At 34.9% G+C, this 12943-nt stretch overlaps 1 protein-coding gene and 1 pseudogene across 1 annotated transcript; both read left to right on the top strand.

Moving 5' to 3' along the window:
* The first annotated feature begins 2458 nt into the window (after positions 1-2458).
* Positions 2459-5090, top strand: LOC139852523 (cinnamoyl-CoA reductase-like SNL6). Its single transcript, XM_071841820.1, has 5 exons — positions 2459-2725; positions 2892-3040; positions 3142-3342; positions 3581-3918; positions 4792-5090. Exons 1-5 carry the CDS (start codon positions 2575-2577, stop codon positions 4892-4894), a joined length of 942 nt encoding a protein of 313 aa, XP_071697921.1. The 5' UTR covers positions 2459-2574; the 3' UTR covers positions 4895-5090.
* A 2672-nt stretch (positions 5091-7762) lies between these two features.
* The window catches only part of LOC139853863 (cinnamoyl-CoA reductase-like SNL6), a 30622-nt pseudogene continuing 25441 nt past the window's right edge, over positions 7763-12943 (top strand).

Raw genomic sequence — 12943 nt, forward strand, 5'->3', positions numbered from 1 at the left:
ATTAACGGGCTGATAATTGAACAGCTTAAAAAATGATTGACGACTGATTAATTGAACGTTTAAAAACGATTAACGGTTGTTAGTTGAACGTTTAAAAAAATGAAGGAATGAAAGTTAAGGTGAAGAAGATAGTGGGAAAAGGTAGTTAAAAAATTAATGGGATAATTTTTTTTTTAAAAGGGTAATCAAATTACCCTCAAAGTTGTAGGTAATTACAATGTTGCCATTGTGAATAGTACTAACACTCACGAAGATTAGTATGTAGTTATAATTATAACTAGTTGTGGAGCCCTCGCTTCGCGCCGGGAGGCTCCGTTTTGAATGCGAGTCAGCGGTACCGCGATTACACTTGTGTACTCGCAGGGCTAGAGGTCTCGGGTTCGAACCTCGTCACCCGCTCTAGGAATTGAAATATATTCCTTGAAGGTGGCCCAAAGGGAAGGTTTTACCGACCCGCTCCGGGACTAAGGTCCGGCCCGCCTGCCCCTCGGGATGGTTTAAGGGTCGGATCCTCAGAGAGTGGTTCGGGTTTCCTGCCCGAAAGCGCGTGTGTGTGTGCAAATGATGACTAGGCTTCGGTCCGGACTGATGCAAGCTTGCCTTTCAAAAAAAAAAAAAAAAAAAAAAGTCTTGATCTATTTTATAAAGAAAAGTAAAATTTCGACATCTAACATTGAAGGTTGTCCATTTTGGGAAAGTTGCTTCTTTTAGCGTTCTTTTTTTTTTTTTATAGTTGATCTATTTTCTAAAAAAGAATGTTTTTCGATATCTTTTGGTAGCATTGAAGGGTTGTTCCTTTTATGAAAGTTGCCTCTTTTATCGTTGAAAAAAAAGGTAGTTGATTTTTTTGTAAAAAATAAGTTTTTTTGACATCTTTTGGTAACATTGAAGGGTTGGTTCTTTTACGAAAGTTCTTCTTTTATCGTTGGAGACCAAAAAAGTGAAATGACGAAAATACCCCTGGTTACTATTGATGAATAGTGCTACAGGGTTTTGTCTTCTTTTACGAAAGTTCTTCTTTTATCGTTGGAGATAAAAAAAAAAGGTGAAATGACGAAAATACCCCTAGTTACTATTGATAAATAGTGCTACATGGTTTTGTGTTTTAGATAGTATAGTAATTATAATATAGTTGACTTTTCAAAAAAAAAAAGAAAAAAAAAAAAATAGCCACTACAAAGTAGAAAATATTTATAATAACCGACGTTAAAAAAATTGAATACTTACATAATTAACTTTATGATTTTCTTATTAAAATGCATTTAACCATATTATTTACATACAATCAATCTCAGTTCATCCTAATTACATTTCTATAATAATAATCCGCACCACGTCCGCTAGCCGTTCGATAATGATGGTTACATTTAACTCGATTCACAACTTTCAACTTAATAATTCTAACAAACTTAAATCGTAAACAAAACTTAGTAATCTCGTCGGAACATATTGATGGTTAATTCATACATCAAAACACACGAAAGAAACAGTCGAAATTAGTATAAAAAAGCAAACGAGTATATTGCTGCCGTCCTATACCCGAATGGCCGAATCATACATCAATTATTCTGTACTCTAATCGACCCCTTAACTATAATAATGATACAATAATAACACCAATATTTTATATATTTTATTACGGGCATGATCAATGGGGAATGAGGAAGTAACCAATCGGGGGAAGCAATTTTTTTTTATTTTTCGTTTTTTTTGAATTTTTTTTTCCGGCATCAAGATCACACGAAAATATGAACATTTAGAAGAGACACTTCGTGATGAATGTTATTATTTAGGCGGGAAAACGATCAACAAAAATAACATTCAAGATAATATTGTTCGTGAAGAATATGAACGTTTTTTTTTCATGTTTTGTGAAGTAAAATTTAGCCCGATTTAGAGTTTAGGGTTTAGGGTTTGGTGTTTTGGGTTTATTCCATAAACCCAAAACACCAAACCCTAAACCCTAAACCGTTCGTGTTAAAAACTCAATCTAAATCTTAAATCTAAACCCTAAATCTAAACCCTAAACCCTAAATTTCTAAACCCTAATATCTAAACCCTATAAACCCTAATATCTAAACCCCAATAGCTAAAACCTCAAAATACGCTCGAAAAACACGATAATTGTTATATATTACTTCTTTGAGCGTTTTCCCGCCAAAATAAAAACATTTATCACAAAGTATCTCTACTAAATGTTCATATTTTCATCTCATCTATAATGTTCATAAACAAAGTTTTTTCAAAAAACAAAAAAAAAAGTTTTTGCTTCCCCCGCTTTCCCCCGAATGTTTACTTCCCATTGATCCTACCACTATTTTATTATTATAAAATAATTAATAAAATAATACATAATAAATGTTTCTTGCTCCAAACAACCACCTTTTTCCCAACTCTCTTTCCCTCCATCTCCTTATATTATGCCAAAGTCAATCTTACTTCTCTTATGTTATATACACGTATAATAATACACATACAACTTATATTAACTTTACACCCCAAATCCCAGCTACCTTTCTTTTCTTCTTTTGATAAAAACAACAAAGAAATTAACTTTTTCATTTAATTGTGAAAATGGCACCAGCTGCTGCAGTTGAATATGAAGGATCTTCATCTTGTTACAAAAGGGTTTGTGTAATGGATGCTGGGGGTACTTTAGGTTCTGCTCTTGTTCATACTCTTCTTCAAAGGGGTTATTTTGTTCATGCTGCAATTCACACTCAAGGTTTGTTTTCTTACATAAATTTATAATTTTTATCATACCCTTTTGTTCAATTATTAATCTTTAATAATACCCAGTTTAATCCATGAACAAATTTTCAAATTTTTTAAAATGAATTGTTGCGTTAATTGTATAGTAATTGTAATTTGTGTTTTGGTTAATTGTTCAGATAAGATGAATTCTTTTATTGGTGATAGCAAGAATTTGAGAGTATTTCAAACAGACCCATTGGACTATCACAGTATAGTTGAATCTTTAGAAGGATGTTATGGCTTGTTTTACTCATTTGAGCCACCAACTGATCAGCCTTCATATGATGTATGTTATTTTCAGATAAAAGGTTCAAACTTTTTTAATTTTATTTGAAATTTTAATGACTAAAGTGTTTAATTATATGTATTCGTTTGAAATGAATACAGGAATCGATGGCAGAAATGGAGGTACGGGCGGCACATAATGTATTGGAAGCATGTGCCCAAGTCGATACTATTGACAAAATCGTCTTTACTTCGTCTGCTACTGCCTGTATTTGGAGGGACCCAAGTGACTCAGCAGCATCTTCATCACCTGATGTTGATGAACGAAACTGGAGCAACGTTAATTTCTGCAAGAAATTTAAGGTATACATGCTTTAACAAGTTTTCAATACCAGTAGTATAAAAGGGCCCATCAAGATTTTATATGTGGGTGGTATTTGGATGTTAATTAAATAATCAGAATCAGATAATTCAAATTTTAGTAAAAAAAGTCTGCAGAAAAGTGTTTTGAAATGACCCAAAATGCCATACTTGTGAAAAAGCAGAGATTTTGTTCTAAAATGATTGTAGAAATTTCTGATATTAATAAATTGGTGTACAGTTATGGCACGGGTTATCGAAAACGTTAGCTGAGAAGACAGCATGGGCACTAGCTATGGACCGAGGGTTGAGCATGGTATCGATAAATGCAGGATTGTTACTCAGCCCTGATCTTACAATGACCCATCCGTACTTAAAAGGTGCAGCCGAAATGTATCAAGTTGGTGTTTTTGTTACCGTTGACCTTAAATTCTTGGTAGATTCTCATATATGTGTATTTGAAGACGTATCTGTTTATGGCCGATACCTGTGCTTCAATCATGTCATCAATTCAAATGAGGATGCTGTTAAACTTGCTAAATTCCTATTACCTCCTGATGTATCTTCACTTCCACCCAGGTTCGTTGAATCTTGTAATTAGATGTATGTGGTAATTTTGACCTAATTTGGTTAATCTGTAACCTGTAAAATGGCTTGAAAAAGGAAGTTTGTAAAAATAAAAATAAAAAGATGTCAAATTGGTGTTAAGTCACACAAAGAGTACTCATATTTTAGTGCATAGAATCTCCTAAATCACATTTTGTTAATGATATGGTTATTAATGAAATAATATACTAACATTTATAGTACATGTTTGGTAAAAAAGTGTTTTGGTCCACTCAACTCGTTTCTGCCGGTACTGAAAATTACCCATTTTGACAAGTTGTCAACAACAACAACAACAAAACCCAATACCACATGAGTGGTGTATGGGGAGGTGAGATGTAGACAATCCTTCCCCCGAGAATAAAGACAAGTCATTTCTCCACCCAGAGTGAAACACTCTCAAAAGTAGAGAAAGTCATCCCTCTCTATTCGACGGATAAAGAGATTGCTTCCGAGAGGACCTCCGACCTTTAAGTAGGAAAAAGTTTTTAAAAAAATAAAAAATAATAAAATAAAAATAAGTAGACGCCATGAAAATGGTAGAATCAAAATAACTCAGTACCTACTGTAGAGTTCCTTGCAAGAGGTCTCAGGTTCGAATCCCGTCTAGGGCGAATATTTAGTGGTGGGAGTAATCCTGCTGGGCTGCGTACATCAGAGTATGAGGTCGGATTACTCGCCCTCCCGGGTAGCCCGAACAGGGAAAACCTTCTACGTTTTTACCTTACATGTTGTCAACCTGTTTGATATGCCTATTTTACCACCTCTATTTATAATAATTGTATAATTTAAGTATTAAAGAGTTACAATTATGGCTAATGAGTAAACACTTGTGGAATATTGCAGTTTGACTGTAGGGGAGAGTAGATTGGTGCCTCAAAGAATAAGCAACAAGAAACTCAACAAACTCATGGTTGACTTTGACAGTCAAACTCCTATGCTTAGCTAATGAATTTGGAATTATTGGTACAAGATTGGATATATTATTATTAGATTAGATCAGAATCAGAATAGATGATTTGATCATAAAGATAAACAAATGGTAATTGCATTGTATATGCATATAATGTGGGTTACAAGAATACAAGTTACAACCTCATTCAAGCTTATTATTATATATATATATGAAGTTAAATATTCGTTTATTCCTCATAATCTTTTGTTTAATTCTTTAAATGTAGTGGTTGGTTGCTTTTGCTCGCCATATAAAATTTGGGAAATGTTCTCAACATATATGCAGTGGCTTTGTTGAAAAAAAAAAAGAAATTCAACCATAACTGAATTAACCGAAAATAACTCACCCATTATCGAATCAAAATTCTGGGTTGCCTTGATGTATTCGAGCTTTATAATTTTGTCTTTTGTAACTTTTGTTCTTATATCTAATGCCATATGATAATATGTGAAACTTTTATAAGTGATGCATATTTCTAGGCTTATTGATTACCTGTATTGTCTTTAATATCAGACCCAATTTGGGCCTGGCCGAACCAGCTTGCGCAACTTTATGATGGTTAATGGTTAACCATTTAATTGATGTTCACAGCTGACCCAATCTATGAATATCGATAAGCGACCCAACCTTTACCCAAAAGCAGACAATGAACTATGGTGAACCTTTTTTTTTTTTTTTTTTTTTTTTTTTTTTTTTTTTTGAACGGCACTAATGTATCAATTATGGGTTTAGTTTTGGGTCAAAACTGACCCCAAAACCAACCCATGCTCTCCCATACAAGATTTATGTCATCACTTAATAATCTGTACAAAATGAAATGATTGTTAATGATAATAATAAGATTACAATTCCAAAAGGCATGTTACACAAGGACGAAAGATTGGCCAGTTAAAGGCGAATTCTTTTAATGACCAAATTCGGCAAAATGTTGTGGCCAATATTACATCTAAACTTCTAAAACATATACATGGTGTGATAGTATTAAATTTTTATACCAAAGCCGTCCAGTTGTTATATCAGTACCTACTGCAGAGTTAGCCTCTCAGGTTCGACGATAGATTAAAAATTGTTGCAAAATAGTAGACGCAGGCCCGGCTACTAAAATGATCATCTTCTGCAACAGAGTAAGCTTAAAGTTTACTTAAAAGAGCTCGTGTTTTGTGTCTATAAAATCATTTCCTCGTCGTTTGTTAACATTCAGATTGAGATATGCAGAAAGGTTGAAAGATGTCTCTTTTTAGTATGCACTGACAGGTTAACATTTACTTTTTATAATCGTCCTTAAAGTTGGAATGACATTTAGGACACTGTTTGGATTTGTGTTTTGAAAATTTTATTGTCATTCGCAGAGTATTAATTAATCACTTTTGTAGAGCTCGGAATAGTTAGGATATTTAGGACAGTGTTTTGAAAGATGCAATTTTTTTTATCTTTGCTTTAAATATTTGAATGATAATGATTCTATTGAAAAGTAGGTCGAGGTGACAAAATGACCGGGTCAGATCAATTAGGTAACGAAACAAAAATAAATAAATATTTTAGTACGTGTCAAACCGAGTTGGTGAAGATTATCCCACGAACACTTCTCATCATAATTCATAATATAAAATATTTTGTTAATAATTTAATGAATTGTGATTATAAGTTTATTTTAAAACATTACTATTGGAAGGATAGTCCATTCAAATGACGAAATTTAGACATATGGAAGCGTTCTCAGTGTAGTTTGGTTAAATTTTATATTTTTTGATTTGACTTTTCACCACTGTAATGTTTGACTTTTATTCATTTTACAATTTAATAGTAACTTATTGTATCTTATACAACAACTTCTTATACTATAACTTATAATAATGTAAAAATAATTCTCTGTTTGACATCTGTATTATATTCAAATTGAGATGTATCTTTCTACCATAAATTTGAGACAGAAACTAATATCCATAATATATAGTATAATCCATAATGTAGCTTCATCATATAGTAATGATATATATAAACTTACTATGATATAATATATAATATAAATATAAGGGAGATGATTCTCACACATCACTTTTTAATCCCTATACACTTTTGTCTCATAGGTTGACAGTTATGCCCCTAGAAAGTTGAACTTATATTATTATTATTATAAATATAATTAAGGGTAGATTAGATAATTAGGTGTACATGGACCAAAATGTAGTGTGTGAGAATCATATCCCTATAAATATAAATATATAACAAATAATATAATATACAAAATATTAATATTAATTTTTCTAACTAATCATCCTCTACATATCTTTTCCCCACGTCTCTTGAATCTTTCTTCTCCAACTAAACTAACTACTTTTTTCTAACTTTCTTTCTTTAATATCCTCCCTCTTCATTTCATTATTTATCATTATAGTTTTTTCTTCTTGATTGATCATCTTAGTTATTTAAACCAAAAGTAAAGAAGCATACAAGCAATAACTAAATTTACACCAAACTTATTCAGCTTGCAATTAATAGTTAAATTCTGTTCGCTTATTTCTTAAATCAACGATTACTTTATATTCGTGTTTAAGATGAAACCAGCAGCCAGTGTTGTAAACGACGTCCGTTGCGACGTTTTGGTGACCATTCCCTCTCGACCCCGTCCCGTCTTCTAATAGGTCGGTCAACGGTCAAAAGTCGGGTCAAATGTTGGAAAGGTCGGGTCAAAAGTCAATAATTCGGTTAAAATCGATAAAAATTCGGTTAAATCGATCAAAATTGACGTAGTTTAGTGTTAATTCTTTTATTATATTAACGATAATATCGATTATAGGTACAAACTAGTAAAAAAATATGGCTTTAAAATATGTGTATATATATAAAAGTCAACGTTAGTCAATGTCCGTCTCGACCCCGTCTCAACGTTTTAAGGTCCTGACCGTCTCGACCCCATCTAGCGTCTTATTCAACCTTGCCAGCAGCAGTAGAATGCGATGCACATTTTGCGTTATCAAAGAGAGTGTGTGTTATGGATGGTGGAGGATGTTTAGGATCAGGACTTGCATACCATCTTCTTCAAAGAGGCTACTTTGTTCATGCTGCAATTCAGGATCATGCTTCTTACTTTCTTCTTTCTTTAATATCTATATGTTTTGTTGCGATGTACCGCCTCTCTCTTGTTTAAAATTTTCTTAGTCATTTGGTAGAAAACTATATATTAGTATTACATTGACGAGACAAATTAGGATTAATTATATGTAAGAACTAAAACATAATATTGCAAAGGTACTAAAACATCTTTGATCTATCGGTATTGAAGTCACCCAATGACAAAGATTGGGTTCTAAGTATGTGTTAGCCGATATTATTATCATCATTATTTTTTTTTTTTTTGAAAAGCAAGAAAGACTTATATTAAACAATCACGAATAGTACATGGTTGATTGGGCACCCTTAACAGCACGATACATCACGAAAGAAATAAGGATAACAAATTACATCGCCCTAAGCTAATTGCAAAGATTGCAACTAACAAAAGGAGTTAAAACTAAGGGTGTGAGAACCATTGTAGCCAATCCATAATATGACCCTTGCAACGTCGTGAAATCCAATCATATGAAAGAACTTGAACCTCGCTAAATAAAGATGGGACCGTCTCGAGCTTATTCTTGAACACCTTTGCATTTCTATTCTTCCATAAAATGTAACAAACCACCCAACAAACCGCTTGCCATTGATTCTTTTTATGATCCTGTGCTACACCACCGAAAGTACCATTAAAAATATCCTCAAACCCGAATATAGCCGAATTATACCCCCACCATTTAAGAACTTTAGCCCAAATGTCTTTTGCCACTTGACAGGAAAAAAGTATATGCTCCACCTTCTCAATGTCACCATCACAAATCGGGCATCTCACACTATTCAAGTCGATGCCCCGTTTATCTAACTCGAATCTTACCGGTATACGTCCTAATCTCGCCCGCCAAATAAACACCTCCACCTTTTTTGGAACCAAACCATTTCGCAACGACTCTATAGAATTAACCGCCCGTGGTAGAATGACTTTCTCGACAAGAACCGAACAGTCCTTGACCGTATAAATGCCCTTCGAATTAAGATTCCAGCTCCAACAGTCTTTTTTACCTTCGGTCAGCTGCAAGTTCCGAACAGTATCACGCAACTCATTTAGTTCACTATTTGTTCGGCCCATCGGTGGATAGGCCCAATTGCCGAGCCCATCCCCCTTAAATTCTTCGATTTTGCTACTGATGTTGATATCTTTGTCAATCTCTAGCCTGTGTAGTCTTTTGAATCTGTCCTTAAACCTTGCGTTCCCCACCCAAATGTCATCCCAAAAAGAAGTGCTTTTCCCGTCCCCGATTGAGCGTATGAAAGAATTAGAGAAAGAAATCCCTAACCCGTCCACATGTTTTCCTGCATCACAAATAGAATTCCAAAGGCTAGCGTTTGGATTCCGGGCACGCCCATTACCAAGCACAAGACCTCCATTAGAACCATAAATGCTACGAATAACGGTGACCCACAAAGTGTTAGTTTCGGTTTTAAACCTCCACCACTACTTACAAAGAAGAGCCAAATTTTTACTTTTTAAGGACTTGATATTTAAACCTCCTTCTTCGTGAGGAAGAAGGATTTTTTCCCACTTGACCCATGACATTTTAGAATTAGAACCCGTCCTGCCCCAAAAAAAAATTCCGTCTCACACTCTCTAGAGAATTAAGCACACGAGTAGGGGCACGAAAGAGCGAGAAGTAATAGAGAGGTAGGCTAGAGAGAACCGACTTAACTAAAGTTAACCGTCCACCGAAAGAAATCATTTTTGCTCTCCAATCCGCTAACCTGTTGTTAAATTTCTCGATCACCGGGGACCAATCATTCAATTTCTTCATCCTATTACCCACGGAAATACCCAAATACATGAAAGAAAATCGACCGCCGAGACACGAACACCAAGACGCAAGAGCTTCCACGTTATCATTACTAATGCCTATCCCAAATAATTGACCTTTATTATAATTAACCTTCAACCCCGAAGCCAGTTCAAAACATTCCAACACGTACATTAAATTTCGCGCATTACGTCTACTCCCATCGCCAAAAAAAATTGTATCATCCGCATATTGCAAATGGGAGATGACGACTTTATCTTTACCTACCTCCACCCCTTTATACATTCCTCTCTCAACCGCCACTTTCGTTAGGATATTAAGTCCCTCCACTGCAATAATAAAAAGAAAAGGCGATAAAGGATCACCTTGGCGAACGCCCCTTTTAAGATTAAACTCACTTGTCGGAGACCCGTTTATGAGTATGGAGATTGTAGCCGATTTAAGACACGAGGAAATCCACTTGCACCATTTGGTACCGAACCCCATACATTTCATCACTACAAGAAGATAATCCCAATTAAGCGAATCAAAGGCTTTCTCGAAGTCTACCTTAAAAATTAGGCCGTGCTTTTTGTTTCGTTTAAGATCTTCGACCACTTCATTAGCAACTAACGCACCATCAAGAATATATCTACCCCCAAGAAACGCACTTTGTTCCATCCCTACAAGACGAGGTACCACTTTACGAATTCTCAAGGACAACATTTTAGCGATAATTTTATAATAGCTGCATATAAGACTAATCGGACGATAATCACTAAAACTCAGCGGATCCGATTTCTTCGGAATAAGGGAAACAAAAGAAGCATTGCAACCCTTTGAAAACTCACCAAAAACCCAAAACCAGTTGATTGCACCTACCAAATCATCTTTGATTATGGACCAAAACTTTTTGAAAAAACCAAAGTTGAACCCATCCGGTTCCGGGGCCTTCGAACTACCACAATATTTGACCGATTCCCAAATTTCCTCTTCCGTGAAGGGAGCTTCTAAGAGCTCATTATCCGCTGATGTAATCGATTCAGAAAATAGCCCTTCAAGGCTTGGTCCATCCGAAGTATGCTCCTCGAAAATGCTCTTAAAATGGTTGAAAGCAACTTCTTTGATTGTGTTAGGATTTTCACACCAAGACCCGTTAACATTAATCCCTCGGATGTTGTTTTTATTATATTTTCTCTTTAAGGAATTATGGAAATATTTTGAGTTTTCGTCTCCATCAATCATCCATCGAACACGGGCTTTCTGCTTTAGCATCACTGTCTTAATTTTTTCCTTTTCCATCCATGTTTTTCTCGAGTTTAGCCATTTAGCTCGCTCTTCATCATTTAAACAACCTACTTCAGCTTTCAATTCAAGATCCGTTACTACCTTTTTAACCGTCTCAATCTCACTATCAAGCTTACCAAAGTGAACTTTACTCCATTCTTTAAGGTTACCTTTTAATCTTTTTAACATGTTACGGAAAACGCAATCCTTCCGGTTACCCCCCATTGGACCAGACCAAGAATCGGCAATAACCTTGTCAATACCCTCAACCACGAACCAATCATCAAAGATTTTGAACGGTTTAGGCCTAAAATCCACCTCACCATCCGACAACGAAATAGGACAATGGTCCGATACACTTCTATCTAAAGCCACCTCTTTTAGATCGGTCCAAAGGTTAAGAAAGTCGTCCGAAACCAAGAATCTATCTAGCTTACTCATTTTCATCCCATCATCACTAACCCTAGTAAATTTCCTCCCACCCAAAGGAATGTCCACTAAACTATTTCTGTCAATGAACTCGTTAAACCTCTTAGCCCGATTATCAAAAAATTCACAATTCAATCTTTCCGACTTATGTCTAACCTCGTTAAAGTCCCCACAAATGACCCACGACACACCATCAATACACAAAATTTTGTCAAGCGAATCCCAAAATTTACATTTGTTAGCGTCATCATGCGGACCGTACACATTGACAATAATCGATTCATTACCCGACTTTTTCCATTTTCCCCGTATAGCAATAAAAGTTCACCAATTAACTCACTAGAAACCTCAAAGATGTTTTTATCCCAAATTAATAATTGTCCGCCCGACTTACCAACCATTTCTTTTTGAACATACCCACAATCACTAGAACCCCAAAGCCCGAATAACCAATTGTCGACTAGGTTATGACATTTCTTTTCTTGCAACGCTAGAATAGAAGGCCTTTCTACGAAACATAAGCTTTTAACATCACCAAATTTACTTTCTTTCCCGGACCCGAACCCACGAATGTTTAAGGAGATAATCTTCATTAATAAAAAGGAGATACGAACAGAGAAAAAAGACACTTACATATCTTTCTTGGTCCATTTTAGACCAAGATTGGTGCTGAATTCCTCTACTCCAATACTGCTTTCCGATATCAATTGGTTCACCTCCTTTTTCTTGCTATTCCTAAACGACGATGACTTCTTACTCAGTTTCGATCTTCTACTACCACATGTCACACAATTAATCCCACTTGGTTCCTCAACGCCTTTTCCTTTCCTACTCGATCTCTTCGCATGTAAAATTTTTGATGAAGCTTTCCAGTTGCCGATGGAATTCCCATGTCACACAATTATCATCATTATTATGTTTATGTTTTGTAAGCCCATCTCTATAAGAGCACAGTTTCTTGTGTTAGCCAATTAGGTTAAGTTGTTATCTATTTATATGTGGTATTGATCATTCATGTACAGCACAATCAAATTATCAATAATATTCCAAGTTAACATGGTATCAGACGCCTCCTAAACCCTACTTTCTATCTTGTTTCGTTTATATCTTCCGATCGTTACAAGAAAAAAAAAATAACACCGCTACTTTTTCTTGTTTTCGTAAGTCAATACCCAAAAGAAAGAAAAGAAGAAAAAAAAACAATATATTCACTTTCTTTCAGTTATCATTTTTGACACACGTGTATACTTCTTGTGTTGCACCGTCAATTTATTCAGAGCCATCACCATTCGCCGTCCTACTTTATATTTTCCTTTTTATTTTAATTTACACACGTCGCTTTCAACTTACAAGTGAAGGTTTCAAGAGAATAATTACTATCTTTATTATTTTGTTTCATCTTCCTTTTAGTAGCCGCCTTAAACTTTTTTTTGTATTAAATCACCATGGTCAACAATCAGCAAAATATTGA

Source organism: Rutidosis leptorrhynchoides, chromosome 6 (assembly GCF_046630445.1).
Source record: "Rutidosis leptorrhynchoides isolate AG116_Rl617_1_P2 chromosome 6, CSIRO_AGI_Rlap_v1, whole genome shotgun sequence".
In the NCBI taxonomy this organism is placed as follows: domain Eukaryota; kingdom Viridiplantae; phylum Streptophyta; class Magnoliopsida; order Asterales; family Asteraceae; genus Rutidosis; species Rutidosis leptorrhynchoides.

Excerpts from the sequence above, each read along its gene's own strand:
- LOC139852523 (XM_071841820.1), top strand. The coding sequence starts at position 2,575 with ATGGCACCAGCTGCTGCAGTTGAATATGAAGGATCTTCATCTTGTTAC. Across the intron at positions 2,726-2,891 it reads TGCTGCAATTCACACTCAAG|ATAAGATGAATTCTTTTATT; the intron begins GTTTGTTTTCTT and ends TTAATTGTTCAG. Across the intron at positions 3,041-3,141 it reads CTGATCAGCCTTCATATGAT|GAATCGATGGCAGAAATGGA; the intron begins GTATGTTATTTT and ends AAATGAATACAG.